Raw genomic sequence first — 13564 nt, 5'->3', positions numbered from 1 at the left:
TAGAATTAAACCTACATATTAGTACTTTCAATAAAATCAATTTTAAACAAAAAGAAAGCCTGCCATAACACAAAGACCAATCAACATAAAGGGCACAGTACAGGTTCCAGGACGCTGCCCGAGACATGGCCATCCCGGAATAGCTTGGAGAAAAATGGGACTGTCCCGACACAAATCCGGGACAGTTTGCAAGTATGATGTATTGAAATATTATGGGGCCCCCATGCACCTAGGCACTGTCCAGGGGTGCCCATGCATTAGGGCTGAGGAATGGTCTGTAGGAGCCTGAGCATTGCACCCTCTAGTCCACTGATTGCAGTTGCAATGCTTTGCAGGCTCCAGTGCAAACACATTTTTATATGCACTCTTCTCTTCCCCTTTTTTTATTTATTTATTTTTTTTTTATTTATGCAACGTGAGTGCGTTTTATTAGGTGGAATTCTGTTTGTTTCTCTTCCGTTCATTGACGGGCACAGCTTCAACCTGATAGGAACCTCTGAGCCCGACGACCCCCCGCCTTGCACAACCTGGTATGAATCGCCTAACCAGTGACAGTAAAGTAGAAGATTGGCCCTTGGAACAGAAGATCCTGTGTCTGTCAATGAACTTGGAGAAAGGGGATTTTACAGCGACTAACAAAAAAAAAAAAAAAAATCCAGTTATAACAGCAACATCTTTGTTCTATGGTTAGTAGGAGAATACTAGGACCTCTGTCAACTTGTATTGTCCGTTTCCCTGGTGCAGATTCTCCCTCACTACCTGTCTGGTAAAAGATTATTCCCAGATTAGAAAGTTCTAATGGAACCCCAAACTGAAATAAAAGATATGGCTGTTACCATAACTGATTCTCTTCAAACGTAATATGTGGCTGTGTGAGGTCAGGATTTACATTGTACATACTTGCCGACCGCCCCATGGCCAGCCGTTTTGTGCAGAATTATATATTTATGGGGTGTATGTGTAATTCTACATAGGGGGCGAACGGCCGGCTGTGATTAGTTATAGCAGAAGCCGATCAGCACATGCTGGTGAATGGATGTCCGCCGACACCCGCTGAACGGAGCTCTGCATATGTAAACAATGCAGAGCTTCGTCCTGACAGCTGGGATGTGATGGATTTTCTTTCCCTGCAAAGCAGGGGGGGGGAAGAAAAATCCATCGCATCCCTTAGTGAAAGCAGCGCACATAGTACACAAAAACAGTGGTTAGGCAAATGTTTAACCCTTTGATCACCTTAGATGTTTGATTCCTTCTCAGCCAGTGTCATTAGTACAGCGTCAGTGGATTTTAGCACTGATCACTGTATTCGTATCACTGGTTCCCACAAAGTGTCAGGTTGACCGGTGCGATACCACAGTCCCGCTATAATTCGCCGATCTACGCCATCAAGTAAAACATTTTGTAATTTAAAATACTAAATTGCTGATATGCGTGTAAAGTGAACAGCGTTGGGTCCAAACAGAGCAGCTACACCATTAAAATGGTCTTCAACGTTAAATAAAACAATTGATTGAAACAACAGTGCGATTATTCCAACTAAAACATACCACGATAAACATTATATGCACAGATTGGTTGATTTATTTATGGGACTTTGTGCAATTAAGTCCTCTTGACAGGTTAATAGTGACTTCTTAAAGTGTCCATACAGTGCTCCTCCAACATAGGAAACTTTATCGTGATAAGTGCCACCACTTCCACCACCGGGTGCAATGCCCGCTCACCTTAAAAGGCGACCCCACTGGGTCAAATCGTGCCTTCAAGATAAAGAATCTCCAGACGGTCCAGACAGGAGCGAGCTGCTGTTATAGGGAAGTATCCAGAATATCCTCTAATATGTAGAACACCGCTGTTCTCTGGAGCGAGAAAAAACACTATCATCGTTTCATAGCTGAGCCCATCCTAACTAGGCGAGTGTGTCACCAGGAGGGAACGATTTGACCCAGTGGGGTCGCCTCTTATGGTGAGCGGGCATTGCCTCCGGTGGTGGAAGTGGTGGCACTTATCACGAAGTTTCTTATGTTGGAGGATCGATGTATGGACACTTTTTAAGAATTCACTATTAACCTGTTAAGAGGACTTTATATGCAGAGACTGATTGATTTATTTTTGGGACTTTGTGCAATTATGTTTTATCGTGTTATGTTTTTGTTGGAATAAGCGCAGCATTGTATCGATGAAGTAAAACACATTTTTTTTTATTTTTCAGAATTGTTTATAGTGCAAAAATAAACCCAGTGGTGATCAAATACCACCCCCAAAAAAAGCGCTATTTGTGTGGGGGGGGGATTTAATTTATGTATTGCATTGCATGACTGCACAATTGGCAATTAAAGTAGTGTAGTGCCACAAAATTGCCTGATCATGAAGCGGGTAAATCTTCTGGAGCTCAAGTGGTTATTTAAAATTTAGTTTTTTTGTTTGTTTTTTTTTAAAAACTTACTTATGTACCAAAAATGTCTTTAATTTTACTGTACTATTCTCAGATCAGCCACTCGGGAAATGTTTTGTAGCCCAGTAACTATTTGATATCATTCAAACTCAAAGCTGCTATTGCCCCTGAGAACAGTGCTGTCGGTATGTCAGCAACACTCTATGCAATATTGTACTGTGAGTCCAGACCATCATGGTGACACACCCACAAGGGGCGGGTCCATGACATTCCCAGGCTTACAGGAAGTGAGTTGAATGACACTGGCTGTCATTTCACCCATAGAACCAGTGGCGTAGCAGACTTTCTATTTAGGACAGCTCTGGATGCAAGTAAGTATTGCAACAAGAGCGGCATTTTTATTTTTTAAGCTAAACTATTTTTTTTGTAAATTTGAGTTCTACTTTAGCCTATTGTGAGAGAGTGTTTGTAGTTAACAAAGATTCTTTTTTTTTTTTTTCTTTTTAGATGTGGAAATCAGCAGCCGGACATTCCCTTTCCATCTCTGCAGATGACAATGATGACTGGGAGACGGATCCGGATTTTGTGGTGAGTTTAGAAGAAGTATAAAACCTGAGCTTACATTTTCCTTATACTGCAGAGCATATCTCTATGTTCCTGGCCTAGCTGCTCCAATGTAATTATTTTATATTTTGACCAAATTATTTTAGGACATAAAATAACTACAGAGTCTAACGTAATCAAGCTTACCATGCAGCACCCAAGATTCTGCACCATAGCTAAACCGTACAACACAACCAACAAAATAAAGTGTACCATTAGTGATATGTTCCCCCTTCTGTGCATAAATATTTGATTTCCATCTGTAAACCCTAATTTTTCCTTTTTCAACAAGTGTTTGTTAATTTTCAATTAAAAAAAAAAAAAGTCCTTTTACAATAGGAAAACATAGGTGGTTGATTTCAAAATTCAACAAATAAACTCTGCGCCAAAGAGCTTTCCTCCCTTCCCAAAATGAAGAAAAAAAAAAAAATATATATATATATATAAATATAAACACCTGCCTTTACATGCACATGAATTTAATGATGTCTTAGTCCATAGGGTTCAATAGTGAGTTGGCCCACCCTTTGCGGCTATGAAAGCTTCAACTCTTCTGGGAAGGCCGTCCACAAGGTTTAGGAGTGTTTTTTATGGGAATGTTCTATTGGGTTGAGGTTAAGAAATTATTAGCAAGAGTTCTCACATCTAATTGCTGTGCATTTGCATGTGTGAATGCACCCCAAACTACCGCCTGTGTGGGTGCTGTATGGTGTATGTCATAACATTTAAATTGCAAAAATGCATGTTATTTCCTTCTTTAAATCACATCTTAAAACAAGACCAGTGTGTTTTTGAAGGTGTGTCTTTGGAATGCAGTCAGGTTCCGTTCCTTTTTTTTTTTTTTTTTTTTATTCAATGCTTTTCTAAAACAACAGCTAACAATTATTATTTGGAGAATGGTTAATTATCTCCTGATTCTGTGTTTACATAGCAGGCGACAAAGATCCATTGTATGTTGGTGTAAAATCAGCAGGCTGCATTCTGATTGGTTATACTTGAACTCTGTGATAATCAAATATTAAATACAAGAGGCATTTTCATTTCTACATAGATTTTGGTGTCCTTTTATATGTTTCACCCAAGTCTGTGCAGTAATCCAGCATGAAACTCCTGTATTTTTGCCTCTGATAAGGGACCGTCAATACTACATAATTTCCTTGTGTAGAGTGACTGCTCAAACCGCCCAAAGCTCTGCTCTCTACAGAGGCTATGTATGACATAGTAGTGATGTCTCCATTACTTTCCCAAAGGAGTCTATGGGTTTGAAAAGACCTTTTAGTGCCCACAAAGTGGATTTGTATCCTTTTTTTGTTGTTGAGGCACATGGATGAATACGTTTTTCTTCATCGTATATCAGGGGACACAGAGCCGGCTATAATCATGACTATCTGGGTTATGCACCACATATAGATGAATGGACGCTGGCAGACCAAAAACAGACACAGTCCTCCCCTATATAACCTCTCCCATATGGGAAGCACACCAGTGTTTTGTTTTTTTTTGGGTTTTTTTTTGGGGTTTTTTGGGGTTTTTTTTTTGTTTTTTTTCTACTAGTTTCTTGAAGGTGATGGTCACTGAAGTTAAGCTCTCTGTGAAAGTACTGATGGTCTCAGAACGGTTCCATTAGGAATCAAGGGACTGGGTAATCTGTTCCATTCAGATGGCCAGAACACTCAAAATGGATGTTACCTGAACCCCGCTGAAGAGGATGGAAGACTTGGTGGGGATTGCCTGTAATGCGGTGTTTCAGAGCTGGGCCCTGTGTTGCCGAACCTTGTGCTGTTTTTGTCTGACCAATGTGCTTTCCAGCAGGTTGCTGTACAGGTCCAGGGCAGCAGACCCCAGAGCAAAGGGCTGGTCCCCCTTGAGGGTCTTTCATGACAAAGCTTGCTGTGATGAGTGTAGATTTGCTGACAGCCTCCTATTTTCTGAGTACTGGGTCCTTTTCTTTTAAGGAAAAAAAAACCACAAGGTCTGGTCTACCTAGCTGCATTACACTTCTTAGCCACCAATTAGTCTTTCTGACTCAAAAGGCGTCTTCTCTCTCCTTTTTTTTTTTTTTATTTTATTTTTATTTTTATTTTTATTTTTTTATGGTTGTGATCATTTCGGCGAGAAGGATGTCAGAGCTGGCTGCATTTCGCCCTCATCTATCAAAGGTGCCAGGAGAGAAGGCTCTTCACATTTTGGATAGTTGGTTCAGGCTGTCAGAATTTATTACAGGTTATCTGCACCGATCTGGCAGTCAGACTGTTTGTTCTGTCAGAAGGACCCAGGAAGGGCCAGGCACCATCTAAAGCAACTATTTGCAGTGGATCCACCAGTTGATCGCTCAAGCCTATGGCTTGAAGAGTAAGGCTCCACTTTTTTTGGGTAAAAGCACACTCTACCGGGAGTGTGGGAGCATCTTGGGCTATTTGTCAAGCGTCAGTGGCTCAGGTCTGTGAGGCCGCACACTGGTCTTCGATACATACGTTCACGAGGTTTTACTAAGTGGATGCCACAGAGGATACTGATTTTGGCCACAGCGTGTTACGGACAGCAGAATAGGTTCCTTATGATTGATGGCAGTTTTTGTCTGTGTCTCCCTCCCTTCAAGTTCATTGCTTTATGACTTCCCAGATGGGCCATGATTATAGCCTGCTCTGTGTCCCATGATGTACAATAAAGGAAAACTAGTGTGCGCTTGGTAGGTGGTCACTAGATTATTGAGCTCAGCTGTATGGACTGATGCATGTTTCTATATAAATAGTTAATGAAATAAGTCTGTAAAGATGACCATAATGGCATACCAACCAGCCTTAGGCACCACGAGAATCGTTGGATAAATGGGTAAGGAAGAGGCCAGAATCAGCGGGAGAGTTGATGTTCAGTGTGGACAGTTACAGCAGATTCCAAAATGCCGACTCACAGTAAATGGCACACAGCATGTAAGACTGGTATGCTATTATGGTCATCCTTACAGTGAGCTTTTTACCACCGCATCATTTATTTTAAAGAGCCATTTCATTTATCTTTGTGCTCAATAAACCTTTTTTTTTTTTTTTTTTTTCTGGACCCTGTGGATGCATGAATTATTTCATTAACTATTTATATAGAAACATGCATTAGTCCATCCAGCTGAGCTCATTAACTGTTCTCTAGCACTATCTAGTGACTGCCTAGCAACAGCGCTCTTGTTTGCGTGTTTTTCTTCTGTTCACTCAACTCCTGGGAGTTTTTGTATGAGCAGCAAGTGGCTGGATTTGAGTTTTTATTAACTATACATTTATTTATTTAATTTTTTTTTTACACTAAGGCTGTAGCGCCTGGATGTCGGTAATTTGCTACAAGCTAGTGTGCTTCCTGTATGGGAGGGGTTATATAGGGTAGAAGTTTGTCTTTGGTCGGCCATTGTCCATTTACCTATAGGTGGTGCCTAACCCAAATGGTCATAATTATTATAGTCTGCTCTTTTTTTTCCTGTGATGTATTCCAAGAAATTTGATTTTCTTCTTCTTCTTTTTTTTTTTTTTCTTTTTATGTGCCTGGACTGTTGGCACACTTTCTTATGAGTAAGGCTGATGGTATCATAAGCTTGTAAGTGGCGTATAATATTCATCACCTTGTCTTTTGTGAATAGAATGATCTATCCGAGAAGGAACAAAGATGGGGAGCAAAAACCGTGCAAGGATCTGGTCATCAGGAACACATCAAGTAAGTAAACCATTTATATTGGTGTGGTGCTTTTACTACCTATTGAAATTGCCTAAAAAAAAAAAAAAAGTACTTCAGCAAAGTGTTAAAACATAATGTTCCTCTGTGTTGAAAAGTTTGAGAGAAGATGCCATAGATACTGAACTGCATAGGCATGTATGGGAGCACTTTCCAGCACCCAATCCTTTCTGATGGACTGAAGGCTGAAATAAGTACACAGACTATCTTTTGTAAATGTTAAAAACTGAAATCTTTACTCAAGAAGGACTCATTTATAGTAAATGAAATATTAGAGAGAAGTCGAGCAAAAGAGAATGACTAGTCATTAGTATTGCTTATATAGGTCCCTTGCAGCTGATCTTTCCCCATCACTGACTTACTATGCCTGTGTAGCGTCACATATGGCGACCCATCACATTTGGCTACCCGCTGGAGTGCGCATGCACGACGCCGCCATATGCGTTTTAACACTTTTACGACACACTAAAACCATCAGATAGTGTGACAGAACTGACGTTGAACTTTGCTTGAGTGGTTATTATGTGGCTCCACCCCTAAGTCCAGGTTCAAGCCCCACCATCCAAGTGGACGTAGAGATAGAATATAATTATGCCAAGCAAGGCCGTGCCCGAAGCATGGCGAGGGGGCCTGTTGCAAAGTGGCTTGAACCTGGACTCAGGGATGGAGCCGCTTTTTCTGTGCTGTTTTGTCGTAAAAGTTTTGGAACGCATATGGTGGCGTCACACGTGTGCACTCAAGCGGGTAACCAAATGTGATGGGTCGCCATATGTGACACTACACCTGCACTTTCTCTGTGTGGAGACGGCCATCTTGGTACATGCTCAGAACTTTGCTTCCTCATGCCAGAGTGGCTCTCCTGAAGACTTCTTCTTATCTAATAATGAGTAGGGGAATATTTATGAAGTTGCAGGAGAGTTATAGGTATAGCCAACTTTATGAAGATCCTTCCATTACAGATCTTCAGGTATAGCTTTCTCTCTAACCAGGAGAATGGTGAGAAGCACCAGATCTCAATCAAAATTTCAGGACATTAGCAGTCACAGACAACAGTACCTTAGGTCTTGCACATCAGACATACAGCTATGAAGCCCAAGAGTACAAAGGTACTGTTTTTAAGGAGGAATTCAGGTAAATCTCTAGGGTACTGCTTAGTCTCCAAAATGTATAGATTTTTCCCTATAACATAGCAGGTTGACTGAGGTCCACTTAAAGGAACAACTCCACAACAAAAGAAAATCAATTTTCATTGGAATGATTGGCTATTCAATACCTTGAGAGATTTCACCCCAGCTAATTTGTGATCATCCTTAAGCTGTGCTATATGTTCTCTCAAATCTATATTTCCAGTTACAATTTTAAACAATATCTATAATTGTGATGCCTCTTTGATTTTGTCTCAGCATCCACACACTGAGGGAAAATGTCTCCCAGGAACACCAAACCCTGAAAGAGCAAGAACTTGAGTCTGGACCCAAAGCTTCTCATGGTTATGGAGGAAAGTTTGGTGTAGAGAAGGACCGCATGGACAAGGTGGGTACAAAGCTTCTGAACACTTTTGAGGAAAGTTTTTAGAAGAGCAACATGTTGATAAGTTTTCCTTTCAGTGATTTGGGGAGTGGGATTTGGGGCCTGTGTCAACGGGGTTTTGTTTACATCAGAACTGCTTCTCTTACTAATACAAGTCAATAGGAAAGCAAAAGAAACTGGTTGATGCAGCTTAGGAGGTCAATTAGAGGTCAAATGGACTTGTCAAACTGCGAATCTTCTCAGAAACGTCTTAAAGGATAAGTTTACATTTCTCAACATATTACACCGGTATTTAGGGTGTAAAATGAGCATTTATTGCCATCCACCCCCTGATTTGCCCTTCCCTGTGACAGTGGGTCGGGGGCCTTCTCCCCACATTCACTGTTCCAAGTTGAGAATAGTGCAGCTGTGTAGGGTTCTGCCCACACAGCCGCATCATTCATTCAGAGTTCTGTGAATGAATAAATGAAATGCAACTACCGTCAGCCATTGCGGCTGGAGGCTTGTAGTTCTCAATGAACTGCAAGGGTGTTGATGAGTGCTCTTGTATATTGAACTTCCTGGACTTCAGCTGTAAGGGCTTGTTCTCATGATGTACTTTAGCGAATGTTCATTCAAAGGGCTGCCTTTGCCTGTATGGGATGCACAAGTGTTCCCTATGTTCAACCACTTGTCTGGCAAACTGAGACCAGCGGCTGTGTCCATTCAACCTCTACATCCTGTGACGATCCGGGGTGATTAGGTTTAATTAGTGCATGCAGTTTTCCAGAAACTTTTCACTCCAGACTGTGTTTTTTAGGGCATGGCAGCCCACTTTTATTTAAAGGTAATGAAAAAGTTCAAACAAACAGTAATCTTCCCTCGCGGGGGGGTTCCATCATCACTGTATAGACACAAACTATAGCCTCCTGGCTTAGTCACTGTCAGCCTCATGCTATTTTGGTCGCAGGCTACATCTGCCTGCTACAGACGTGCACACACAGGCTGCCACCTGCAGCCTTAGACTCAGAGACCTCCTGTCTTTCTCCTGTGGAGCCGTCTCCTACTAGGACCCTCCTGACCTCCCAGGCCAGACCTCCTGTCTGCCGGGCGGAGCTGTCTCCATGTCTGAGCAATGACCTCTATTCCTGGGATGATTATGAAGCCATCGCGCAGGTGTGCAATTAGCAAGCCTACCAAAATCAGGCATTCACTGCTCATATGCACCTGTGACATGGGGTCGCATCTCTACAATCCCAATAAACACTAATGGGACTGCTGCATACAGATGCACAGAACACCTTTGCATCCCATTTGGGGAAACCCAGCCTTGTGCACAGATACACCTAACTACGTACGTTAATGAGGCCTAAGTGGAGAGCTACAGCTCTACACTAATCAGAAAGCCCAGCATATCATGCAAAAAAGTTATGGAAGTGCCAGCACTAAATGTTTACCCAAAAAAAAAAGTTTTGGTAAAGCCTAAGTGGATGGTTTTGGAAAGCTTAAGTGGATGAATATAAGAAAGATGTTTAAAAGTAGAATTTTCCTGTGAGCAAATAAATGTCGTTAGAAGGTTTATATGCTAACAAAGCAGTTTTTTGAGGGTCTCTAGTACTGGAGTATTTGAATAGTTGTATAGCAAAACCCAATGTGTTTTTTTTCAACTTTTTTTTTTTTTCCTTTTTGTAATCCTCTGATCTTGATTTCAGCTCCCAGAATTTTTCGTAAATTTTATGCACGAGACCCATGCAAGAAGCAAAGCAAAATATTTGTTGAAGCTTCTTCTTAGAATGCCCTTGATTGCAAATTGCGTACTGTGCATTCTTAGTGTGTGGTACATACTTCCTGCGAGTGAATGCCATCTCTATGCATGGAGGTTTAGAATGGCTCGAGTCGAGGCCTCTGAAGGATTAGAGAGTTCATTATATCTTGGTTTGGTGGCTCTGTGACTAATGGATCGTGGAGGCCAGCTTGCTGTGCTGCTATTGAGCCAGGAAACGGCCGTCAGACAAGAGGATATCCTAATACAGGCACTGTAGTGTAGCTAGTGGATCAGCTTTGCCTCACGCTGAGTCATTTTACTGTTCAGAGGAGTTCTGCTCAGCATAGGAAGTGGTTAGGGGAATAATCTCCAATTCCAGGCTGAGTCTGGCAAGCATTAGGAAGACTTTCCTGTCATCTTATGCCAAGCTTCTGTCACATGACCAGATCTACAGCTAGCAAGATAGAGGGCAACGGCTTTCCTAAATGTTCAGGAGAATAAGCCTCATGTCTATAGCCACCGATTAAAGTGACACTAAACAATATTCTTTTTCTCCAAAATTAATCCATATACTTACTGTGTTTTCTGCCTCCCTTGTGAGTTCCTTGAGCTCCTGAACCTTTCCTTTTTTTCCTTTCCATTTGTTTGGAACAAGCAGTGCTTGCTACACATCCCATAGTCCATCTCAAGAGCAAGTAAAGCTGGCCATAGATGGAGTGATTTTCTTTCCTGCAACCACAGGTTGCAGGATAGAAATTTGCTTGATTTTCCCCATCAGCACAGTCAGTGTCCCATTGAGAGTGTTGCAGGGGGAACTCCATTGTGTTTTCCTGGCTGGGAGGGGGCGGCTAGCAGTAATAGTATGTACTGTAAAATCCGACAGGCTTGCTCAGCCCATACATGGTTTAGATATCATCAGGTCCCTGCTGCCTCGGCCAAGGTTCAAACAGTCTATGGCTGGCTTAAGAGAGGGTTCCTACATACAGTGGAACCATGGAGAATGAAAAAAGGGGAATTTGGAGGAGGCTGAGATCAATAGAAGATAGTTGTGCAAGGACTGTTCTAGTAGCTGGGAGGAGCAGTGGACTGTATGTAAAACTTCTTCTTTGTCCTCCCTTCCTCCCTCCCTCCTTCCCTCCTCCCCCCTCCTCCTTCCTCCTTCCTCCTTCCTCCTTCCTCCTTCCTCCTTCCTCCTTTTCTGATTCCCCTATCCATACTTATTTATTATTATTATTATTATTATTTTTTTAAGGTGGGTGGGAGAATCGCTCCCGCTGAGTTAGAAAACACTGATCAGTGTTGCTGGCTGTAGCCGGAGGCCCTGATCATTCGGAAAAATCCTTACAGGCTGGTTGGACGATAGTCCAACCAACCTTCATGTATGACCACTTTAAGGAGATTCACACGCTCTTTTTGTCCTGTTGTTCATTAATGCCGGGAGAACACAGTGATTATTGCTAGATAACAGCCGCTGGCAATAATCGCATGTAAAATCGGACAGGCTGGTTGTACCCAAGCTGATGATCAACTTGCGTACATTCAGCCTGCCCATACATAGTTCAAGTCTGTCTGTTCCTGCTGAATCGGCTGAGATTCTAAACTTCTATGGTCAGTTTCAGTGCAGCCAAAAATTAGCATAAGGGATATAATTTGTAGTCAGTAGGGTGGCTTGGCACCAGCCGTTTGCAGACCCCTGTACAGCAGAGCTCAGACTGGTAGAGGAAGAAGTGGCACAAGAAACCAATCTTCTGTGGTACTTATGGTCTTACAAAGAGCATGTTGATAGGAGGGAAGAGCAGAGTAACAGAGAGAGAAAACTAATTAGCTCATATCTCCTTTCACTGTCCAGTCACAGGCTAGGGGAGAGACGAGATATTTACGTGTTATTGAACTGCAGCACTACTGGGTCTCCTGCCCTGCCAGATATGGCTGTGCTATGTGTCAATACTGTACAAATCTAATATTAAAGACCTATGGAAGGCATTCTACCTGTGTGTTGTCCATCCAACCCGTGTATTTGTTTGTAATTTTTTGTTTTTAAAGTGCCTTAATTTGTTTTCTATGGACCACACCGGTGTTGGTTAGATTTACCAGGCAGTATTTTTATTTTATTTTTTTTTCTTTTATTGCAGTCGGCAGTTGGACATGAGTACCTGACAAAGCTTTCCAAGCACTGTTCCCAGTCTGATTCAGCGAAAGGTTTTGGCGGAAAGTTCGGTGTCCAGACAGACCGAGTGGATAAGGTAATATTGTAGTCCTGTTTAATAGTAAGGAATTTAAAGGAAAAACGTAACCTTTTTTTTTTGACAGAGCAGAGTAGCGAGAGAACTTTGTGTGTGTGTTGTGGTGGGTTGTTTTTTTGTTTTTTTGGTTTTTTTTGGGGTTTTTTTTTAACCCTTTCACTGCCAGAACCATATGTTGTGTTTTTCGTTTTGCACTCATGTTTAAAGATAGTTTTTAGCCTGAAGATTATTTAAAACCGCCAACACATTTTACAGGCAGTCCCTGGGTTGTGAACAAGAGAGGTTCTGTATGCCTTTCCTTCAGAGCGCATACGCTGGTGATGTCACCTACTGCATCTAAAGTAAATCGCTTCTGAACATCGCACGTTTAGGAGATATTTACTGTACCTATAGGTAAGCCTTATTATAGGCTTATAGGTAAAAATTATACATGGGAGTTTACTCCCACTTTACGCGACTGCCTATATTTAGTGAATGCAGAGACCTTGGAGACTAAAATGGTGGTAATGCCAATATTTTTATGTCGCACAATATTAATGCCACGATTTATCAAGCATGGGAGCAGTGTGCTGGCTGATGCCCCTGGAAATCACTGAAGTAGACTCTGCTACTCCTGTGATCTATACTTGTGTCTGGGTCCTGTGCTGAGTGATGGGCCTGATGCCTTGTGAATACAGGAGGTTGGCTGCTCAACACACTGTTTGGAGAATGCTCTAAATTTTCTGAAAGAATGCAAAGCGTTCTGTGATTGGATGAGGTATAGATCGTGACATCACCCTGCTTCTCCACCTCGTCCAACCAGAGAACACATTGCATTAATTCAGAAAATGCAAAGAATTCTCTGAATGGCACCCATGTCAAGCAGGCAACCTCCTGTAATCACAATGCAGGAGAGCAGTCGCTCACCACAGGTCCCAGACAAAGAGAAGGGTTTCACAATGTCAGATCAAAGTGTGGTTGCCACATCCCTGGTATTCAATTGGAACAAGAAGGGAAATCCTCCTTCCTTGGGACTTTAAAGGCAATGAACACATGTGTATAGTCAAAAAGTATATTTTATTAAATGTACGATCATATGATGAGGGATGTTAAAAAAGGCATGAGAACATTTTACAATAATATACAAGACATTAAAAACAAAAAAACAAAAAAGTTACATAATGTGTATGACAAAATGATTGTAACTCTCCGGTATATAGTAATCCCCGGTATCCGACGCATTTCTGATTAAAGCACCTTCTTCAGGGGTATAACGTAGGTGTATGTATGGTCAGGTTGCCAAAACAGAATGTGTAGGGTTTGTTTAGTCTGGGGGCTTTAACCAAAGCCTTAAATAAG

General features: G+C 41.8%; 1 protein-coding gene across 2 annotated transcripts in view; it reads left to right on the top strand.

Moving 5' to 3' along the window:
• The window catches only part of CTTN (cortactin), a 71839-nt gene that overhangs the window by 20050 nt on the left and 38225 nt on the right, over positions 1-13564 (top strand). For both annotated transcript variants that reach the window (XM_073604238.1, XM_073604237.1), the window contains exons 2-5: positions 2900-2980; positions 6618-6691; positions 8113-8242; positions 12116-12226. In XM_073604238.1, coding sequence (XP_073460339.1) covers positions 2900-2980; positions 6618-6691; positions 8113-8242; positions 12116-12226 — 396 coding nt within the window. The remainder of the gene's footprint in view (positions 1-2899; positions 2981-6617; positions 6692-8112; positions 8243-12115; positions 12227-13564) is intronic.

This window comes from Aquarana catesbeiana, linkage group LG11 (genome assembly GCF_042186555.1).
Source record: "Aquarana catesbeiana isolate 2022-GZ linkage group LG11, ASM4218655v1, whole genome shotgun sequence".
In the NCBI taxonomy this organism is placed as follows: domain Eukaryota; kingdom Metazoa; phylum Chordata; class Amphibia; order Anura; family Ranidae; genus Aquarana; species Aquarana catesbeiana.
The sequence above is the reverse complement of the archived record's forward strand: the minus strand, read 5'-3'. Positions and strand labels throughout refer to the sequence as shown.